Source organism: Bos mutus, chromosome 8, assembly GCF_027580195.1.
Source record: "Bos mutus isolate GX-2022 chromosome 8, NWIPB_WYAK_1.1, whole genome shotgun sequence".
NCBI lineage: Eukaryota > Metazoa > Chordata > Mammalia > Artiodactyla > Bovidae > Bos > Bos mutus.
Window position 1 is genome coordinate 83,862,056 of NC_091624.1, and position 18,285 is coordinate 83,880,340.

The 18,285-nt window shown below is 38.0% G+C and overlaps 1 protein-coding gene across 1 annotated transcript in view; it reads left to right on the top strand.

Annotated features, from left to right (window-relative positions):
* The window catches only part of CCDC171 (coiled-coil domain containing 171), a 338,272-nt gene extending 330,014 nt beyond the window's left edge, over nucleotides 1-8,258 (top strand). Inside the window, 1 exon segment of the mRNA XM_070375929.1 lies at nucleotides 1,658-8,258. Within this exon segment, the coding sequence (XP_070232030.1) occupies nucleotides 1,658-1,882 (225 nt within the window). The 3' untranslated portion in view covers nucleotides 1,883-8,258.
* The last annotated feature ends 10,027 nt before the right edge of the window (nucleotides 8,259-18,285 follow it).

An 18,285-nucleotide genomic window follows, 5' to 3' on the forward strand; every position in this document is an offset into this window, starting at 1 on the left:
GGAGTTCTTTTCTTTCAGCAAGGATAAGCTAAATCCTCTCCTTCATAAAGCCATTTGAGTGGCCATTTTAGGTGGGTTTTTTTTTTTTTTTTTCTTTTTAACTTCCAGCAGAAAAAGAGATGATTTCCGTCAGCTGTAGGCTTGCAGTGGAGAATCAAGAAATCAAAAGAACGGAGATCAAAGAAAATTGCTGAACTAGGTGTTAGATGCAGCCATTGATTTTTCTCCAGTTGTAGTTTTAAAAAAAATCCACAAAAATGGTAACGCATACAACAGTTGAATTTCTAATATGTTTCTGAAGCCAGAGATTGCTTCCTTCACGCTTTCACATGTAGAAGCGGTTTTGTATAACATGACATAATAAAGCAGATCCTTAGCATTCATGCTATTTTGTTGTCAAAACCTTAAGAGAATCTACCAAAGAGATGTTTTGTTATTAAAACCTCTGCAATATAAATGTGTTTTTTAATGGAGACACTTAGGACTTGACTTATTATTTCAGCAACATTTATTTACTGGGAATCTGGAAAATTCTGACATACAATTGATTGCTATTTTTCTCCTATCTATAAATGCCATAAGGTAATACCTATCTGCTTTACTGGTAAGACTTCATTTATGTTAAGGGTTAACTACTGTTTACTGTTGTTACTTAAGACTTAAATGTATAGCTTCAACAAAATATTAATTATGTTTTTAAGTCATGAGTGTGTGGGTTTCTTAAGTTTGATTTCCAACAATTTCTGGGTAGCAGTAATGTTTTAAAATATGTCACAAACTGTTTTCATGTTGCATTCCCATATCTTGATATATGATTTCCAAATGCTTATAATAGAACAGTCGTCATTAAAATAGGGTGGTGACATTATTATTAAAGGTAAAGACAAATAGTTCATTTCATTGGCATTTTATATGTTGGTATGCTATTTTCTATAGGGTGCAAGGATTGACTTGTTTTTCTTTGTACTGTATTGTTCAATTAAATAAGTCAGGCTGATAACTTAAACACACAAATATTCATAGTTATGAATTTTCTAAGCAGTCTAATCTCCCAATTATATAGCATATATTATAGAGGGCTTCCCAGGTGACTTAGTGGTAAAGAATCCGCCTGCCAATGCAGGAGAAGCAGGTTCGATCCCTGGATCAGGAAGATCCCCTGGAGGAGGAAAGGGCAACCCACTCCAGTATTCTTGCCTGGAAAATCCCATGGACAGAGGAGCCTGGTGGGCTACAGTCCAGAGGGTTGCAGAGAGTCAGACACGACTGAACGACTGAGCACACACACACACATATAGCATAATGAAATAAACATTATTGTTAGAGTTGGTTTCTGTAATTTGCCAGTGGATGGAAGAGGCAAAAATGCCTGCTTGTACTGACTTTTTGATTCAATAACTTGATTAAAGTTTTCTACAAAGTTTTAGTGTTTAGCCCAATTCCTGATGTCCCGGCAAGTTTTTGATGTGGAACAAATGAGGTTCAATCACAACTTGGAAAATAATTTAATATTTATGTATTATCATATAGATTATTTAAATTGCCGTTTCCACCCCATTTCATATTATGATTCTTGGTCCACTTCTCTGTTTATGGGTTTAGACTCTGTTGGAGTTTTCAAGTCTATGTTTATTGTTCTCTCCTTTTTGTATCATAGACAGGATCACGAGACCACTCAAATCTCTCCATTCCTTCGAGAGCTGCTCTTCCTGCTGACACAACTGATGTTGGGGATTTTTTGCCGTTGAAAGCTGAACTTGACACAACTTACACTTTCTTAAAGGAAACACTTATAAATTCTGTGCCCCTGGCATCATCATCTAACTCGTCTCCAGTGACAATGTCTGCTACTGCCAAGCGACCAGCTCAGATTGGATTATGACTTTATGAAATAAAAAGCATGCAGGAAGAGTTAACAAAACAATTAAAGTTGTTTTGATGGGGGATTTTCTTATCAGTTGAATTTTGTTTCAGCTCAAGTGGCCGTGGGTTTTTAAAAATTGTGTGGTATCTTGATGTGTTCAGGTATCTATGTCTCCTCGAATAATGAAATAACCAACTTTTTTTCCCCTCTAAGTTTTATTTATTATCACAGTTACTCATTTTTATGTAACATATTTTTAAATGTTAAAGAATGACACATTTTAGGTAATTTCCTTCAGACTTAAAAAAATCAATAAGCCATTTTAGTCTCTATCTATCAAAGTTGTTTCATACTTGTCTATTTTAAAGCAGGACTGCAATACTTTAATAGGATTGAGAGAGCTATTTGAAATGTATGCCAATGATTCCTGTCATTTCATGGCAGCCCTGCCATGGTTCACTGAGCCCCCTCTTCTCTCTTGTCAGCTCAACTGAAGACAAGCATTTAGTTGCAAACTTTAAGCAGGTTGTGCAAAACAGAAATGATGTGACTGCTTCTCCTCCTGCACAATAATGTCACTCCTGGTCAATGTGAGAAGGTCAGGTTGCTCCTTGTAAAGCTACATGATACCACTTGCCCATTTGAACAAGTTAACTGCTGCATCTGGTCCCTGCAGGCATTGAAAACGCCTCCTTTTTAGCAAGCCTGCTTTTGATAAGAAAGTCGAGCACTTGTGCTGGGAAGATGTCTGTGGTGCGTTTAGGCACTTTTTAAGGACAGTTCCCACACCAGTACAGCAGGTAACGTATTTAGTATAAGCTGAAAAACTTCAAGGTAATGGCTGTTTTGACCTTCAAAATAGACTCCTTTTTTGTTTGTGTGGTTGGTAGGACCCAAGAGTGACGCCCATCTTTGATGCTGACAGAATTTAAAACAAGGCCATTGCCCTGCATTTTCTGCCTTGTAGCACACAAAAGTAAAATTGTATGTCAGGCCGAGATGTCGGGGAGCTGACAAGATGCCCCAGTGACATTTCAGCTAGAAAGAGCAAGTGTCTTGCAACCAAGTGGTCAAATATCAAATAATAGGTCAAGCAAGAAGGAGCTGAGTTCTAACCACAAAGAGGTTTCTGGGAACTTACTTGACAAGCTTTTGGGTGCTTTGTGGCTTGACAAAGTGATGTTCTGTTGGGTATCGCTAGACAGACTGTTCTTTATCGCCTTCAGAAGATCAGACATTGACATTGATTAAACTCTTTAACCCTTAAAGGTTAAATCCTTGCAGTTTGCATCATAGTAAGTGAAGAACAAAAGGCTATTTGTAATACGTTATTTGTTTTTGTTTTAATCATTTAACTCCCCAGTGATATTAACTTCTGATGTGAGCTGTACTTTCTGACGAGTTTTGATACAAAAATCCATATTTTATATTATGTTTCATTATGGAGTTTCATTATAGATACATTAGAAAATAACAGTATGTATTATGGAATCTATATTGTCTTAACTTTACAGTGACATTTGATTCAAATATACCCAATTTTTAAGAATTTATTAATTGGCCTTGGTAAATAAAATTGGTGTACTATTTACGTATTAGCCAAATCAACCAAGTGATTTACTCCATCTGAGATAACACAGCACTATGGCTGTCATGCTGTGTATTCTCATAGTGCTGGGCCGATATAATAAGCTTAATATAAATCTTTAGAAAGCTATTTCTATGAAGTAAAATTACATCTTTAACCAAATTTCTCTTAATTCTTTCCTTGGAGTTCTTTTTATTAACCATTCTGGGTTTTTAATATTAAAGAACATTCCCTGTTTAATGTAATATAACATGTATGAAATTCAACTTGCAAATTTATTAAAACACAGAAAATGCTGTTGTTTCTATACAGATCATAGAATAATTTCTGCATGTTTCAAAGTACTTTCTTTTGCCGTTCCATATAGTAATTAAGATATTGGCAATATAGGTATAAAATATGATTCATATGACATCATTGAGCTTCCAATTCTCACATTGTAGAAAAACAATGTCACCTTACATCACATATATGTCTTGTGTGTGTATGTTTGTGTTAAATCTGTTTCCATATCCTAGTAATTAAAGGGGAAGGAGCACCTTTGTAAATTTTGCCTTGGACAGACCTTGGTCTTCTTGCCTTAATTTTACAGTCTGTTAATGGGATAACACCAGAAATAAATGTATATGTCTGTCCATCTATGTGAGTATCTGATTTTATAGATAAACTTTATATAATTCATTCTGAACCATAAATTCAAAAAGATTATTAAATCAAATCAAAGCATGTCACATTTATATCCAACTAGATGCTAAAGGCCATAGAGACTGAAGGATGAGCCTTCTGAGCAATCATTAGTATTCACTACCAAATATAGTAATTTTTATACCATATGCTTTTTTCCCCAGAAGTCAGACCCAGCAGGAGGAGAAGATTTAATGACATATCCTATGGAGATCTGAGAAACTCTAGACTGCTTCCGAGCACCTCAGTGACCAATCGCTGCATATTTGAGATCTGTGTTGTGTTGACGAGGATGGTTGCTCTATCAGCTTCTTTACTTCCTTAAGAATGATGTATAAAATAGACTTTTCTCAGGAGGACAACTTCAAATATTTTTGAAAGGGAAGAGAATTTTACTTTACCCTTTAGTATGTAGATTTTCTTACCTTCTGTGATCTAGAAAAATACTGTATCATCCATCACTATCAAAGGGATTCTTAAAGTTATTGTTTTGGCACCTAAATCAATGCTTACTTATTGAGATTTTTTGCCAGAATGTTTAACATAAACATTTTAGACTGATGTAATATGAATGCAAAGAGGTGTACGAAATTGAGAGAATTGCCAGAAAGTGAAATTTGCTCAGTCGTGTCCGACTCTTTGCGACCCCATGGACTGTAGTCCATGGAATTCTCCAGGCCAGAATACTGGAGTAGGTAGCCTTTCCCTTCTCCAGGGGATCTTCCCAACCCAGGAATTGAACTGGGGTCTCCTGCATTGCAGGCGGATTCTTTACCAACTCAGTTATCAGGGAAGCCAATTCAGATAACTGCCAATTCAGTGATGATTTAAAGACAAAGGTAAATAGCCTCTTAAATAGTAGAATGATAACTTTACCAAATGTCTAACTTTACTAAACTTGGCAACACTATTTATTTCACGTTTATAACATCTGTTATCAAGTGCTCAATGAGAGCATTACTATTTTCATGTTACTTTATTTACCAGTTAGAGGTGACTTCCCTGGCAATCCAGTAGTTAAGATCCTGCACTTCCACTGCAGGAGGTGTGAGTTTGATCCTTGGTTAGGGAGCTAAGATACCCGCCCCCAAAAAAAGTATATTTACAAGTTATATCTGAATTCATTCTATAGACAATACTGAACAATGGTAAGTTGATCTTACTTTACTATGCACTTTTTATACACTAGTTTTTTAATATAAAAAATGGAAAGTAACATATTTGTTGAGCAACTATTCTATGCCAGCTATTATAGCAAAACTCTAATGTTCTGGGTATTTCCATTACCATCTTATAGATGAATAACTTAGCATCTAAAATGTTAAGCATTTGACTACATAAGATCACACAGAACCTAGTAATTACTAAGTCCAGAGCTATAACTCCAAAGCCCACGTTACTTCTACTTTGCCAGGCCTGACTTCAAGAAATAATTAGCAGTTTTTAAAAAGGGCAAAATTTTAAAAAAAATTTCATGACTAGTTAGGAATAATTTTCAGAAGTGTGTTTTGGTATGAAATCTAGATCATTTATCCATTGATTGGATAAAACACACCCCTCCCTCTGTATGACTAGTAATGTGAAGAATAGTAACCTTTATCCTTACCTTTCAAAGGACCCAGCACCATTTATTTTGTTTTCTAGTGTCTCTAACTTGGGCTCAGAGACTGCACAAATGCTCTTAGGACAGACCCTCAGTTGAAAGCTATTGATGGTAAGCCAGCCTGACCAAGCTATAACTTTCCAGTGGAAAATAATAGCATATGCTGAGTAAAGCTGATCAAGAAAGCATTAACTTGTATATCTCCTAGGATGGAGATGGAGATTTTAAAAGATGTTTTTTGAACTGATGTCATAGACTGAATAATGACCCCAAAGATATCCCTGTCTAATCCCTAGAACCGTAACTTACATGGTAACAGGGACTTTGTGGGTGTGATTAAGTTAAGGATCTTGAGATGGGGAGATAATCTTGGATAAGCTGGTAATGCAGTCACAAATATCTTTGTGGGAGAGGGAGCCAGAAGCTGATTTGACTACAGAGAGGAAAAGGTGATGTGATAATGGAAGCAGAGATTCAGGGGATGCCCTTTTAAGGTGAAGGATGCGGCTGTGGGCTGAGGATACAGGTGCTGCTAGAAGCTAACACAGGCCAAGAAACAGACTCACCTGCCAAGGATCTAGAAAGGTAAGAGAATAAACCTGTGTTGTTTAATGCCACAGTTGTAGCCCACCAGGCTCTTCTGTCCATAGAATTCTCCAGGCAAGAATACTGGAGTGGGCAGCCATTCCCTTCTCCAGGGGATCTTGCTGACCCAGAAATCAAGCCTGGGTCTTATGCATTGCAGGAGGACTCTTTATCGTCTGAGCCATTAGGGAAGCCTTTTCAGCCACAAGTTTGTAGTAATTTGTTACAGCAGCCATGGGAAACTAAAACAACCAGTAAACTTTAATGTTTTTTGAAAAGATTCATGCATTGATCTTTTAATATTTTCTAACGAAAATAATTTCTTCTTTTAAATTATTCTGATCAGTTGCTTTCATAATTGAAATTCACATATTTTTAGGTTTCCATTTTATATTCCTGGCTTCTGAATACAATAAACAGTGATTGTCTAGCTGGGACATTTAGTCACTTTTCTATTGCCATCATTTTTGATAGTTTTTAAATTAACTTGTGACTTCAGTATGTATTTTAATGTTCATAGCTTTAAAAAGGTATCATGCTTTAAAAGGTATGAGGGTCTATTGTTTTAATTTGGTTCCCTTTTTGTTGACATATTTCTATAGCTTTTTTACAAAAGAAATTCAAACTTGAAAAACTTTATGTTAATCATAGCTTAAAATGATGATTCAGAATTTACAAATCATATCTTAAATGCACCAGAGCATTTTATCTTTACCGTTTACCCATGAGTTCAACGTATGTCCCTAGTCATTTATCCATTTTTTAAATTACAATTGAAGTGAAAAAAATTTTAATAATTTCCACACAATGAAATCTTCAAAAAATTTTATTGTATAATATTTGAATATATTTTGTCTTCACTTTGCTGAAATCAAGTAGTTTAAAAAAATGGTATCATTCAGTGAGAACAACTTGAAATGATTATGTTCAATATAATGCAACCTAAACTACTGAAAGCTTAAACCTAGAGTGTTAAATATTTCAAATACAGCAAAAGCAAGCAAACAAACAGAACCACCTCTGGTTTTGTAAGGAACACATCCATCCCTCCTGGTTAAGTGAGACATAAATATGTACATTTTACATATTGGTGGAAGAGCTCCATCTTTTCTCAAGAACCTTGGTAGTTGTATAACGTCTCTTTTCTGGCCATGGAATGTGTTGATTGGCACACCCAGGGTATCAGATGTCCTATGAGTTCATACCTTGGGTGCTTTCATATTTTCTCTGAACTATTCCCTGCATGAGCCTTTCCGGTTTGTTTGTTTTAAATCAAACTGACTCACAAACAAGTCTTTCAAACTGTGTCTTCTGTGCAAATTAAATTTCCATCGACATCTCAGATGGAAAATTTGTTCTTAATCTTTGCAGTAGTGAGATCTAATTGATATTGCATGCTGTCAGTGGTAAAATATCTGGATACAGTGCTAGAAGGAGATAAAACAGAGTTCTGCTCTTTCCTCTAAATCACCTTGTGTGTGGGTTTGTTAGACGGTCAGACATAGGTTTTCAAAGCACTGACCTTAATGCTAGTCATGCAGCAGAAGCGCCACATAGGTTTTGAAAACTACTGGGTTAATGTTATCTGAAAACAGGTTTTATTTTTGTGGTTTAATTGAGTCATGGTTCATTGTCTTTTATTGCATGTTAATGCCAATGAAGTGCTGATTGTTGACAGAGTCCTCCCAGCGAAGCGGCTCCAGAAATGTTGAGCTGCTCTAGGAAACTATGTAAAATAAAAAGTCTTATTTAGATCTGTAGAAGACTCCGCTGACAGGTTAAGAGCTATCAGATATTCATAAATATTCACTAATAACAAGAATATAAGGGGAGCTACCTGTTCTCAACAGATTCCTTCTGTTTGGGGGTATTTATATAAGGGGGAAATCTTAAATGTAATCCAGAGTAAATGGAATCATACTCAATGCCTAATAGAAAGCACCATGTAAAAATAAATATGGAATATATACTAAGATAGTGAATTTTTGCCTTTTTTCTTCCAGCAATGGGCAAAATGTATTTTTTTCTTTCATTTTTCTAAGCTCACCTCTGAACTGAAAGTGAGATGCTGTCCCAATAAAACTGCATGGAAAACTATAGCACCTGAACACTCCAACTCATTGTGAGTCCTTTCATGGTTCCAGAAGCACATCTTGTAGTCACACTTAAGTTTTCTTCTGGACTGGAGAGAAATAATTCCTAAGCATATATTGTGAAGACTAGAGAGAGATTCCTATGAAGCAGAATTCACATTCACAGTCAGAATTAAAGTCGTGCTTTCTGATAATTAATGGTGGTGACCATCCATAACATCATCTATAGGAAATGACAACCCACTCCAGTATTCTTGCTGGGACAAACCCAGCAAGCGTTTGTGGACAGAGGAGCCTGGCAGGCTACAGACCATGGGATCGAAAAGAGTCGGACACGGCTGAGCAGACACGCACCACACTACACCAGTCTCTTCAATAAATGAGAAAAATGGACAGTTACATAGAAGAATGAAACTGGACCTCTATCTTACACCATATACAAAAACAAATTAAAAAGGGGTTAGACTTGAATGTAAGGCCTGAAGCCATGAAACTCCTAGAGGAAGACAGAGGCAGGATATACTCTTTGATATCGGTATTAGCAATATTTTCTGGTCCTGTCTGCTCATACAAGGGTAACAAAAGCAAAAATAGACAAATGGGACTGTATCAAAGTAAAAGTTTTTTTGCATAGTGAAGAAAACTGTCAACAAACAAAAAGCCAATGTACTGAAAGAAGATATTTACAAATTATGTATCTAAGAAAGGTTATATTCAGTATGTAAAACTTATACAACTTATTATCATAAAAACAAAATAACGATTAAAAATGGGCATAGGAGCTAAATGGACATTTTCCAGAGAAGACATAAAGACACATGAAAAGATGCTCAGAATCACCTATCATCAGGGAAAAGCAAATTGTCTTATTTATTATTGAGTCATAAGAGTTTTGGATACAAGTTCCTTCTATATGTTTTGCAAATATTTTCTCTCATTTTTGTGGGTTGTCTTTTTACTTATTTAACAGTTCCCTGCCTCTTGAGAAATCTGTATGCAGGTCAGGAAGAACAGTTAGAACTGGACATAGAACAACAGACTGGTTCCAAATAGGAAAAGGAGTACGTCAAGGCTGTATATTGTCACCCTGCTTATTTAACTTATATGTAGAGTATATCATAAGAAACACTGGGCTGGATGAAGCACAAGCTAGACTCAAGATTGCTGGGAGAACTATCAATAACCTCAGATATGCAGATTACACCACCCTTATGGCAGAAAGTGAAGAAGAACTAAAGAGCCTCTTGATGAAACTGAAAGAGGAGAGTGAAAAAGTTGGCTTAAAGCTCAACATTCAGAAAACTAAGATCGTGGAATCCGGCCCCATCACTTCATGGCAGATAGATGGGAAAACAATGGAAACAGTGGCTGACTTAATTTTGGGGGGCTCCAAAATCACTGCAGATGGTGCCCGCAGCCATGAAATTAAAAGACGCTTACTCCTTGGAAGGAAAATTATGGCCAACTAGAGAGCGTATTAAAGAGCAGAGACATCACTTTGCCAACAAAGGTCCATCTAGTCAAGGCTATGGTTTTTCCAGTAGTCATGTATGGATGTGAGAGTTGGACTATAAAGAAAGCTGAGCATCGAAGAATTGATGCTTTTGAACTGTGGTGTTGGAGAAGACTCTTGCGAGTCCCTTGGACTGCAAGGAGATCCAACCAGTCTATCCTAAAGGAGATCAGTCCTGATTGTTCATTGGAGGGACTGGTCTTGAAGCTGAAACTCCAATACTTTGGCCACCTGATGTGAAGAGCTGATTCATTGGAAAAAGACCTGATGCTGTGAGAAGGGGGATGATAGAGGATGAGATAGTTGGATGGCATCACCGACTCAATGGACATGAGTTTGTGTGAACTCCGGGAGTTGGTGATAGACAGGGAGGCCTGGTGTGCTGTGGTCCATGGGGTTGCAAAGAGTTGGACATGACTGAGCAACTTAACTGAATTGAACTGAAGCAAGAAGTTTTAATTTGGATTTAGTTTTTTGTTTTTGCTTTTACATGCTTTTGATATGATATCTGAAATCAGTGCCTAATCCAGTTCACAAAGATTTGTTCTACAGTTTCTTGAGTTAATTTCCGTATATAGTATGAGGTATTTATTTTATTTTTCAAGGAAATTCAGTTGTCCCATCACCCCTTGTTAAAAGACTACTCTTTTTCCATTAAGTTGTCTTGGCACACTTCATAAGTCATTTTCCTCTATAGATCTAAGGGCCTTTTTCTAGAATCTCTATTCTTTCTATTGATCTATGTTATGTCTATTCTTAGCCAGAACCACACTGTCTTGATTACCATAGCTTTGAAGTTAATTTTTGAAATTGAAACATGTGAGTCCTCCAACTTTTTTTTTTAAAGGTTGTTTTGGTCCTTTATGCTTTGTATTTCTATTTGAATTTTAGGATCAGCTTTTTGCCAAATGATTTTTATGCATCTGTTGAGATGATCATGTGTTTTTGAGCTTTATTCTATTCATATCATCAGAGAAGGCAATGGCAACCCACTCCAGTGTTCTTGCCTGGAGAATCCCAGGGACGGGGAAGCCTGGCGGGCTGCTGTCTATGGGGTTGCACAGAGTCGGACACGACTGAAGTGACTTAGCAGCAGCAGCAACAGTTCTGCTATACAACTGGAGTGGGTTGCCATTTCCTTCTCCAATGCATGAAAGTGAAAAGTGAAAATGAAGTTGCTCAGTCGTGCCTGACTCTTAGCGACCCCATGGACTGCTCGCTGCTGCTGTTGATGCTAAGTCACTTCAGTCATGTCCGACTCTGCGACCCCATAGACGGTAGCGCATCAGGCTCCCCCATCCCTGGGATTCTCCAGGCAAGAACACTGGAGTGGGTTGCCATTTCCTATGTTCCATCATTTAAATTTCACGTATTAAACCGATCTTGTGTTCCTGGGATAAATGTCACTTGGTCATGATGTGGTATATAAACCTTTTTTTTTATGTTGCTGAATTCCATGTGCCAGGATTTGTTGAAGATCTTGCATCTCTGTTTATAAAAGATATTGGTCTGAAGGGTTTTTGTTTGTTTGGTATTAGGTTAAGACTGAGCTCAGAGAAAATGAATGGGAAATTCTCCCTCCTCTTCTATTTCTTGGCAGAGTTTGGGGAAGATTGATGTGATTTTTTTTCTCTATATGTTTAATAGAATTCACTACTGAAGATTTCTGGACCTGGTCTTTTCTTTGTAGGAAGTTTTCAAAAATATTTTAAAACTTTTAAAAAATTGTGGTTTTAAATATATGGTTGTGGTTTAGTTGCTAAGTCGTGTCTGACTCTTTTGCACCCCCATGGACTATACCCTGCCAGGCTTCTCTGTCCATGGGATTTCCCAGGGAAGAATACTGGAGTGGATAGGGATTCCCTTCTCCAGGGGATCTTCCTCACCCAGGGATTGAACCTGGGTCTCCTGCGTTGCAGGCAGATTCTTTAGCAATTGAGCCACCAGGGAGGATTCGCTCCACCCCCACCTTAAATATATATATAAAACATAAAATGTATTATTTTAATAATTTTTATTATTAATTCAATCTTTACTAAGACCAAGCTATAGCGTTTAGCAAAACTTTAATGAATACCTGGAAATAACTGAAGAGAATTTTATCATAGAAAAGAAAGTAGTAAAATGGAAATAGATGTTGTTCAGTCATTCAGTCATGTCCGACTCTGAGACCCACCAGACTGCAGCATGCCAGTCTTCCCTTTCCTTCGCTCTCTCCTGGAGCCAGCTCAAACTCATGTCCATTGAGTCAGTATAATGCAATCCAACTGTCTCATCCTCTGTCACCCACTTCTCCTCCTGCCCTCAATCTTTCCCAGCTTCAGGGTCTTTTCCAGGGAGTCAGCTCTTCAGATCAGGAGGCCAAAGTATTGGTGCTTCAGCTTCAGCATCAGTCCTTCCAATGAATATTCCGGGTTGATTTCCTTCAGGATTGACTGGTTTGATCTCCTTGCAGCCCAAGAAACTCTCAAAAGTTTTCTCCAACACCACATTTAAAAAAATCAGTTCTTTGATGTTCAGCCTTCTTTATGGTCCAACTCTCACATCTGTTCATGACCACTGGAAAAACCATGGCTTTGACTATACCCACCTTTATCAGCAAAGTGATGTCTTTGCCTTTTAATATGCTGTCTAGGTTTGTCATAGCTCTCCTTCCAAGGGGCAAGCATCTTTTAATTTCATGGCTGCAGTCACCGTCCACAGTGATTTTGGAGCCCGAGAAAATAAAGTCTTCACTGTTTCCATTGTTTTCCCTTTTATTTGTCATGAAATGATGGGATCAGATGACATGATCTTAGTTTTTTGAATGTTGAATTTTAAGCCAGCTTTTTCACGCTCCTCTTTTACCCTTATCAAGAGGCTCCTCAGTTCCTTTTCATTTTCTGCCATTAGGGTGGTGTCATCTGCATATCTGAGGTTATTGATATTTTTCCTGGTAATCTTAATTCCAGGTTGTTCTTCAACCAGCCCAGCATTTCGCAGGATGTACTCTGCATTTAAGTTAAATAAGCAGGGTAACAATATACAGCCTTGACATTCTCTTTTCCCAGTTTGGAAACAGTCTGTTGTTCTGATTCTAACTGTTGCTTCTTGACCTGCATACAGATATCTCAGGAGACAGGTAAGGTGGTCTGGTATTCCCATTTCTTAAGAATTTTCCAGTTTGTTGTGATCCATACAGTCAAAGGCTTTGTCAATGAAGCATAAGTACATGTTTTTCCGGAATTGTCTTGCCTTTTCTACGATCCAGCAAATGTTGGCAATTTGAGCTCTGGTTCCTCTGTCTTTTTTAAATCCAGTTTGTACATCTGGAAGTTCTCAGTTCACGTACTACAAAGCCTAGCTTGAAGAATTTTGAGTATTACCTTGCTAGCATGTGAAATGAGTGCAATTGTGCAGTAGTTTGAACATTTTTTGGCATTTTCCTTGTTTGGGATTGGAATGAAAGCTGACCTTTTCCAGTCCTGTGGCCACTGCTGAGTTTTCCAGATTTGCTGACATATTGAGCACAGCACTTTAACAGCATCATCTTTCAGTATTTGAAATAGTTCAGCAGGAATTCCATCACCTCCACCAATTTTGTAGTAAGGTTTCCTGTGCCTCACTTGACTTCATTCTCCAGGATGTCTGGCTCTAGGTTAGTGACCATATCATCATTGTTGTCCGGGTCACTAAGACTTTTTTTTTAATAGCTCGAAATTCTGCTACAGACTAAATTGTGCGCCTTCAAAGTTCATATGTTGAAACCATAAACCTCAGTGTGATATTTTGGAGATGAGGCCTTTGGGAGGTAATTAGAGTTAGATGAGGTCCTGAGGATGGGTCCCCTGTGATGGAATTGGTGGCTTTATAAGAAAAAGAGAGGGGGAGAAGAGAGAAAGTTCATTTTCTTTCTACAATGCAAGGACACAATGAGAAGATGACTGCAAGTCAGGAAGAGGATTCTCACTGAGAACTGAATTGACTGTACCTCGATCTTGGTCTTCTCAGCCTCTGGAACTGTAATAAGCTGCAGGCTGATTCTGTACCATCTGAGCCACCAGGGAAGCCCCAATATACTTTAAGCCACCCAATCTATTAGTATTAGTATTAGTAGTAGCCTGAGCTTAGACAGCATCTTAACTTTCAGTGAAAGTGTCTAGTTAACATGTCAATAAGTGGTCCTGACTTACATGTGATGAGGATGACAAACAGGTGGAAAGATCTTTCTGGCATGAACAAGATTTTAAGTTGCAGTTTCCTAAACAATGTTAAGTATTCTTTGTGGGTAACAATGCCCATTTTAAAGTAGGCCAGAACAACTGGAAGATTCTTAGTACTTCAGAAACAATGTCTTGCCTTTTCTTCTTTCTCTCCCCTTTCCCACCCCCCCCTCTTTTTGACTCTGCCTATCTCTTTTCCATCTACTCTCAGCATGACTTCCTAAAGGTACATTTTAAGTGGTTGGGGTTATTTGAAAAAGTGTCTGAAGTTGTCCTCCCTGCTAAAGGAATTGTACTATAAAGTAGAATAATTTGAAAGGGAGGAGTTTGTCTTTTTCATGCGCTATAAAAAGCTTTCAATTCTTTTAATAACTGAAAAGGCTTATGCTTCTGTTAGAGTCTCTAAGAACTTCTGATAAAGTTCATATTGTAGTTGTAGTGTATTGATTGATATTTCATGAACCAAGAGAATACAAACTTCTTTTTTGGAGCCTCAGCCTCTCTCCGACACATGTCCCCTCTCACGGATCCTACCGAATGGTGATGCACAAGTAATGCAAATTAAGGTGTTCTGTTTATAACTTAATGTAACAGAAGAGATTGGAGCACATGCATAGTCTTTCTGTACTTCTGAGAACTCTTATCTCCTTCAGCAGTAATGGAGCATGTATCATGTTTATGGCCCAGCCTAGCGGTATGAGAATTCAGAACAAAAGTCACTCAGCAGCTGTGTGACCTTAGGCACATCATCTAACCTCATGAACTTCAGATTCCTCTCTGGGAAAGGGAGATAATGACACCTATTTTGCTGGGCTTCAGTGAGCACTCTGTGAGAGAATACTGAACACAGAGCTAAATGACAGAGTAGTCACTGTCTCGGATAGGGTGATTTAATTACTCTATGAGGCATCAAAACCCACACAAAATTATTGGGAGGAAAACGGTAATTCATGGAACCCCAGGGCAAAGAATGCAGCCAGCCTCCAGAGGAAGCAGGGTTCTTCTTTCTCTTGTGTTCCTGGGGCTCCCTATCTTCTCATCACTGTTGCTCTCTGTACATCTCCTTCTCTCCTCTCTCTTGCTGACCACCTCTCTGAGCTCCATTTCCACATGGCCCGGGCCTGGTCATCGCAGCTCCACTTCATGTAATTTTCCACTTTAAGAGCCTAACAGAGCGTAGTGTGAGACTCTTGATTCTTTGTGGTCCACCTCCCTGTAGTCACCGGTGTCCAGAGAGTGGGCCCTCTGGGTTGTTACCTGCTCATCAGAGGCCACGGGAAGAGACAGGGAGATGTGGGAGATTCTGTGAGAAAGTGGGGTGGGGTGAGGAAGAAACTGGCTATCTCCAGAAAAGTCACCCAAGAAACCTGAACTTTCAGTCTCTCTGGTAGGTCACCTCCTCCCCATACATCCCACCTAAATCTGTCAAGTTTTGTCCTTCTTGTATCTTGCCTAACTGTGGACTTGTTCCTGCTTCTAGAAGCTCCTTTTTTCAGTTTCCATGTAAATACCTGATCTTTGTTATCCTCATGCTTTTTTGATAGATTCTTCTTTGGGGATTCCTCTTCCTCTTTCCCCATAAATACTGAGGAGTTTGTGAGCTTGTGTCATCGTGTCTGCTCTCTTTGCCCCAGATGTCTGTCCCTTGGTGAACTCAACCACAGAGTGCTTGGAACATAATACTTGGCTTTTCTTTAAGAAAGGATTTTATTACTGTTTTCTTCTTTTCCAGACTCTCTTCTTAATGCTTGAGACCTAGCAATATGCAATATTTTTAATATATTTTATGGAGTTTGTAGTGTGGATTATGTGATTAGTTTTGGGGTGCATATGAATCTGTGAAGTATGTAAAGCATACCTAGGAAAGCAGCAATGAGGACTTTAGCACCTTTTAAGGGATCCTCAGTTCTGCTCCCAAAGTCACACAGGCAGTTGTTCCTGGATAAACAGTCATGATGAATACTGTTTGGGAAATCTCTCTGGTGCTGGATACTTATGTAAGAACTTATAATAATCTGCTCATTCATATGGTTGTGACTGCTGGAGATGAATGCAGTCTATCATAACTGCTTCACTTATGTTTATTCACCCGTAGGTAGAAAGACAATAAATAAAATTGTGTGTGTGTGTGTGTGTGTGTGTGTTGGACTTTGGAGACTAGGCACTACTGTGACTCAGCTACACTCAGCTGTAACATAAGGAGGGAATTTGAAGTAGGGAAATCAGAAACTAATCTCAGAAACCATCTTCCTATACAGAACCATTGAGGCAACATAAATAGCATTTTTTCCAATTTGGGGCAGAATAGAAGAAACCAGGGGAATTTGTAGCCCTTGGTGTCAGAAGAGATGGCAGTATAGGCTCATACAAGCAAAACTGGATGGTATGGCTATGGAATAGTAGAGCCCAGGTGGGCAACAAGACAAGAAAGAAGGTAATGCCACTCGAGCCATGGTCCTGGGACAAAGATGAGCAACTACAGATCATTTGGGGCCCTGAGATTGTCTTGGTTAAAGGAAGTGTAGGCATCCAGGGCTCCAAAAGCATGCCACGATGGATGGAAGGAGAATACAGCCTCATGCCTGTCTAACCAGAGGGGATTTTTTAAATGATGATAACTTTGTGTCAGTAATAGTGTCACCATGGGTTGCATGTCAGTAAATATAATCATGCTGGAGAGCATTTGGCTTTATATATCACAGTCCTTAAATGATTTCATTACCTTTGATCCAGCTTCTAGGAAGCTTTGGGAAGGAAATAACCAGTGATATACACTAAGATTTCTCTGTGTGATATACATGACATGGTTATTTGTAAAAGCAAAATAAGGGATTGTCAGATAAATTCTGTATTCATACAACAGTCTATTCTGCAATGTTGAGAATCATGGTTTCCTAGAATACTGCATTGTTCTCATGCAAATTTCACAGGCACAGTTCTCAAGAGGTGATGTTTGAGCAAAAAGATGGGACATAAAACTGTATAGAAGCTGCTCTTTTCATAGACTTTTCCACTCACAGCCCTTTTATAGATGTGAACTAAGCTGCACAACAGGACAAAAGAGGCTGATTTTACCCAATAACAACAAATGTTGTTTAAAGACACTACACACAAGTGGATTTACATATGAGAGTCAAGCCTGTTTTTAAGTAGAATTACTTTTATGGGCAAAATGATTTTGTTTCTACACATACACATAATGGGGTTCCCTGGTGGCTCAGACGATAAAGAATCTGCCTTCCATGCAGGAGACCTGGGTTTGATCCCTGGGTCGGAAAGAGCCCTTGGAGAAGGGAATGGCTACCCACTCCAGTATTCTTGCCTGGAGAATCCCATGGACAGAGGAGCCTGGTGGGGTCATGACTGAGTAACTAACACTTCCGTATACAAAATGATTTTGTTTCTACAGATATACATAATGTAAATAGCTACATTAGTATATATTTGAGAGAAAATATACCAAAATACTACCAGAAGTAGAATTATGAATAATGTTTATTTTCTTCATAAGTGTTATTTTCTTCATCATACTTTTCTGTATTTCTCTATTTTCTACAATGAGCATGTATAATTTTATGTTTTGAATAAAACAAACTTGATAAAAATACTAAGGGAATTGTGTGTACAAAGAGCAGTATAATAAGCAAGGTTCTGTAAGGTGGCAAAGGGAAATAATCTTGCTTGAAATAATGTAATACACCAACTAAAAAGACTGTGTAATGCAGTATGTAAATTCATTTTCTTCCTTAGTTGAGTGAGACATAGATTCACAGGTGGAAGCACAGCTAACCATTTAGTAAGAGTACTCCTGCATTCCGTTAGTATTCTTTATTTAGTCAGCAAGACACCAGTGATAACATTGTTAACAGGGACAGTCCCTTCTCAGGATTTGTCCTGGCAGCCAGGTTCTGTGTAAAATACATTGTTCATATTGTCTCATAATGTCCAAAAATTTCTTTACAGGTGAGGTTATTTATTAATAGATCCACAGAGATTGTGATTTGCCCAAATTAGGCAGTGAAGGAATGGCAGATGGTCCTACTGTCCAACCTTTGATATAGTGGAAAATATAAACAATTTGGGAAGAAAGAAGTTATACTGTGATATATAGAATCATCAGCCACCAGAAGATGCTCATTTAAAACAAAACAAG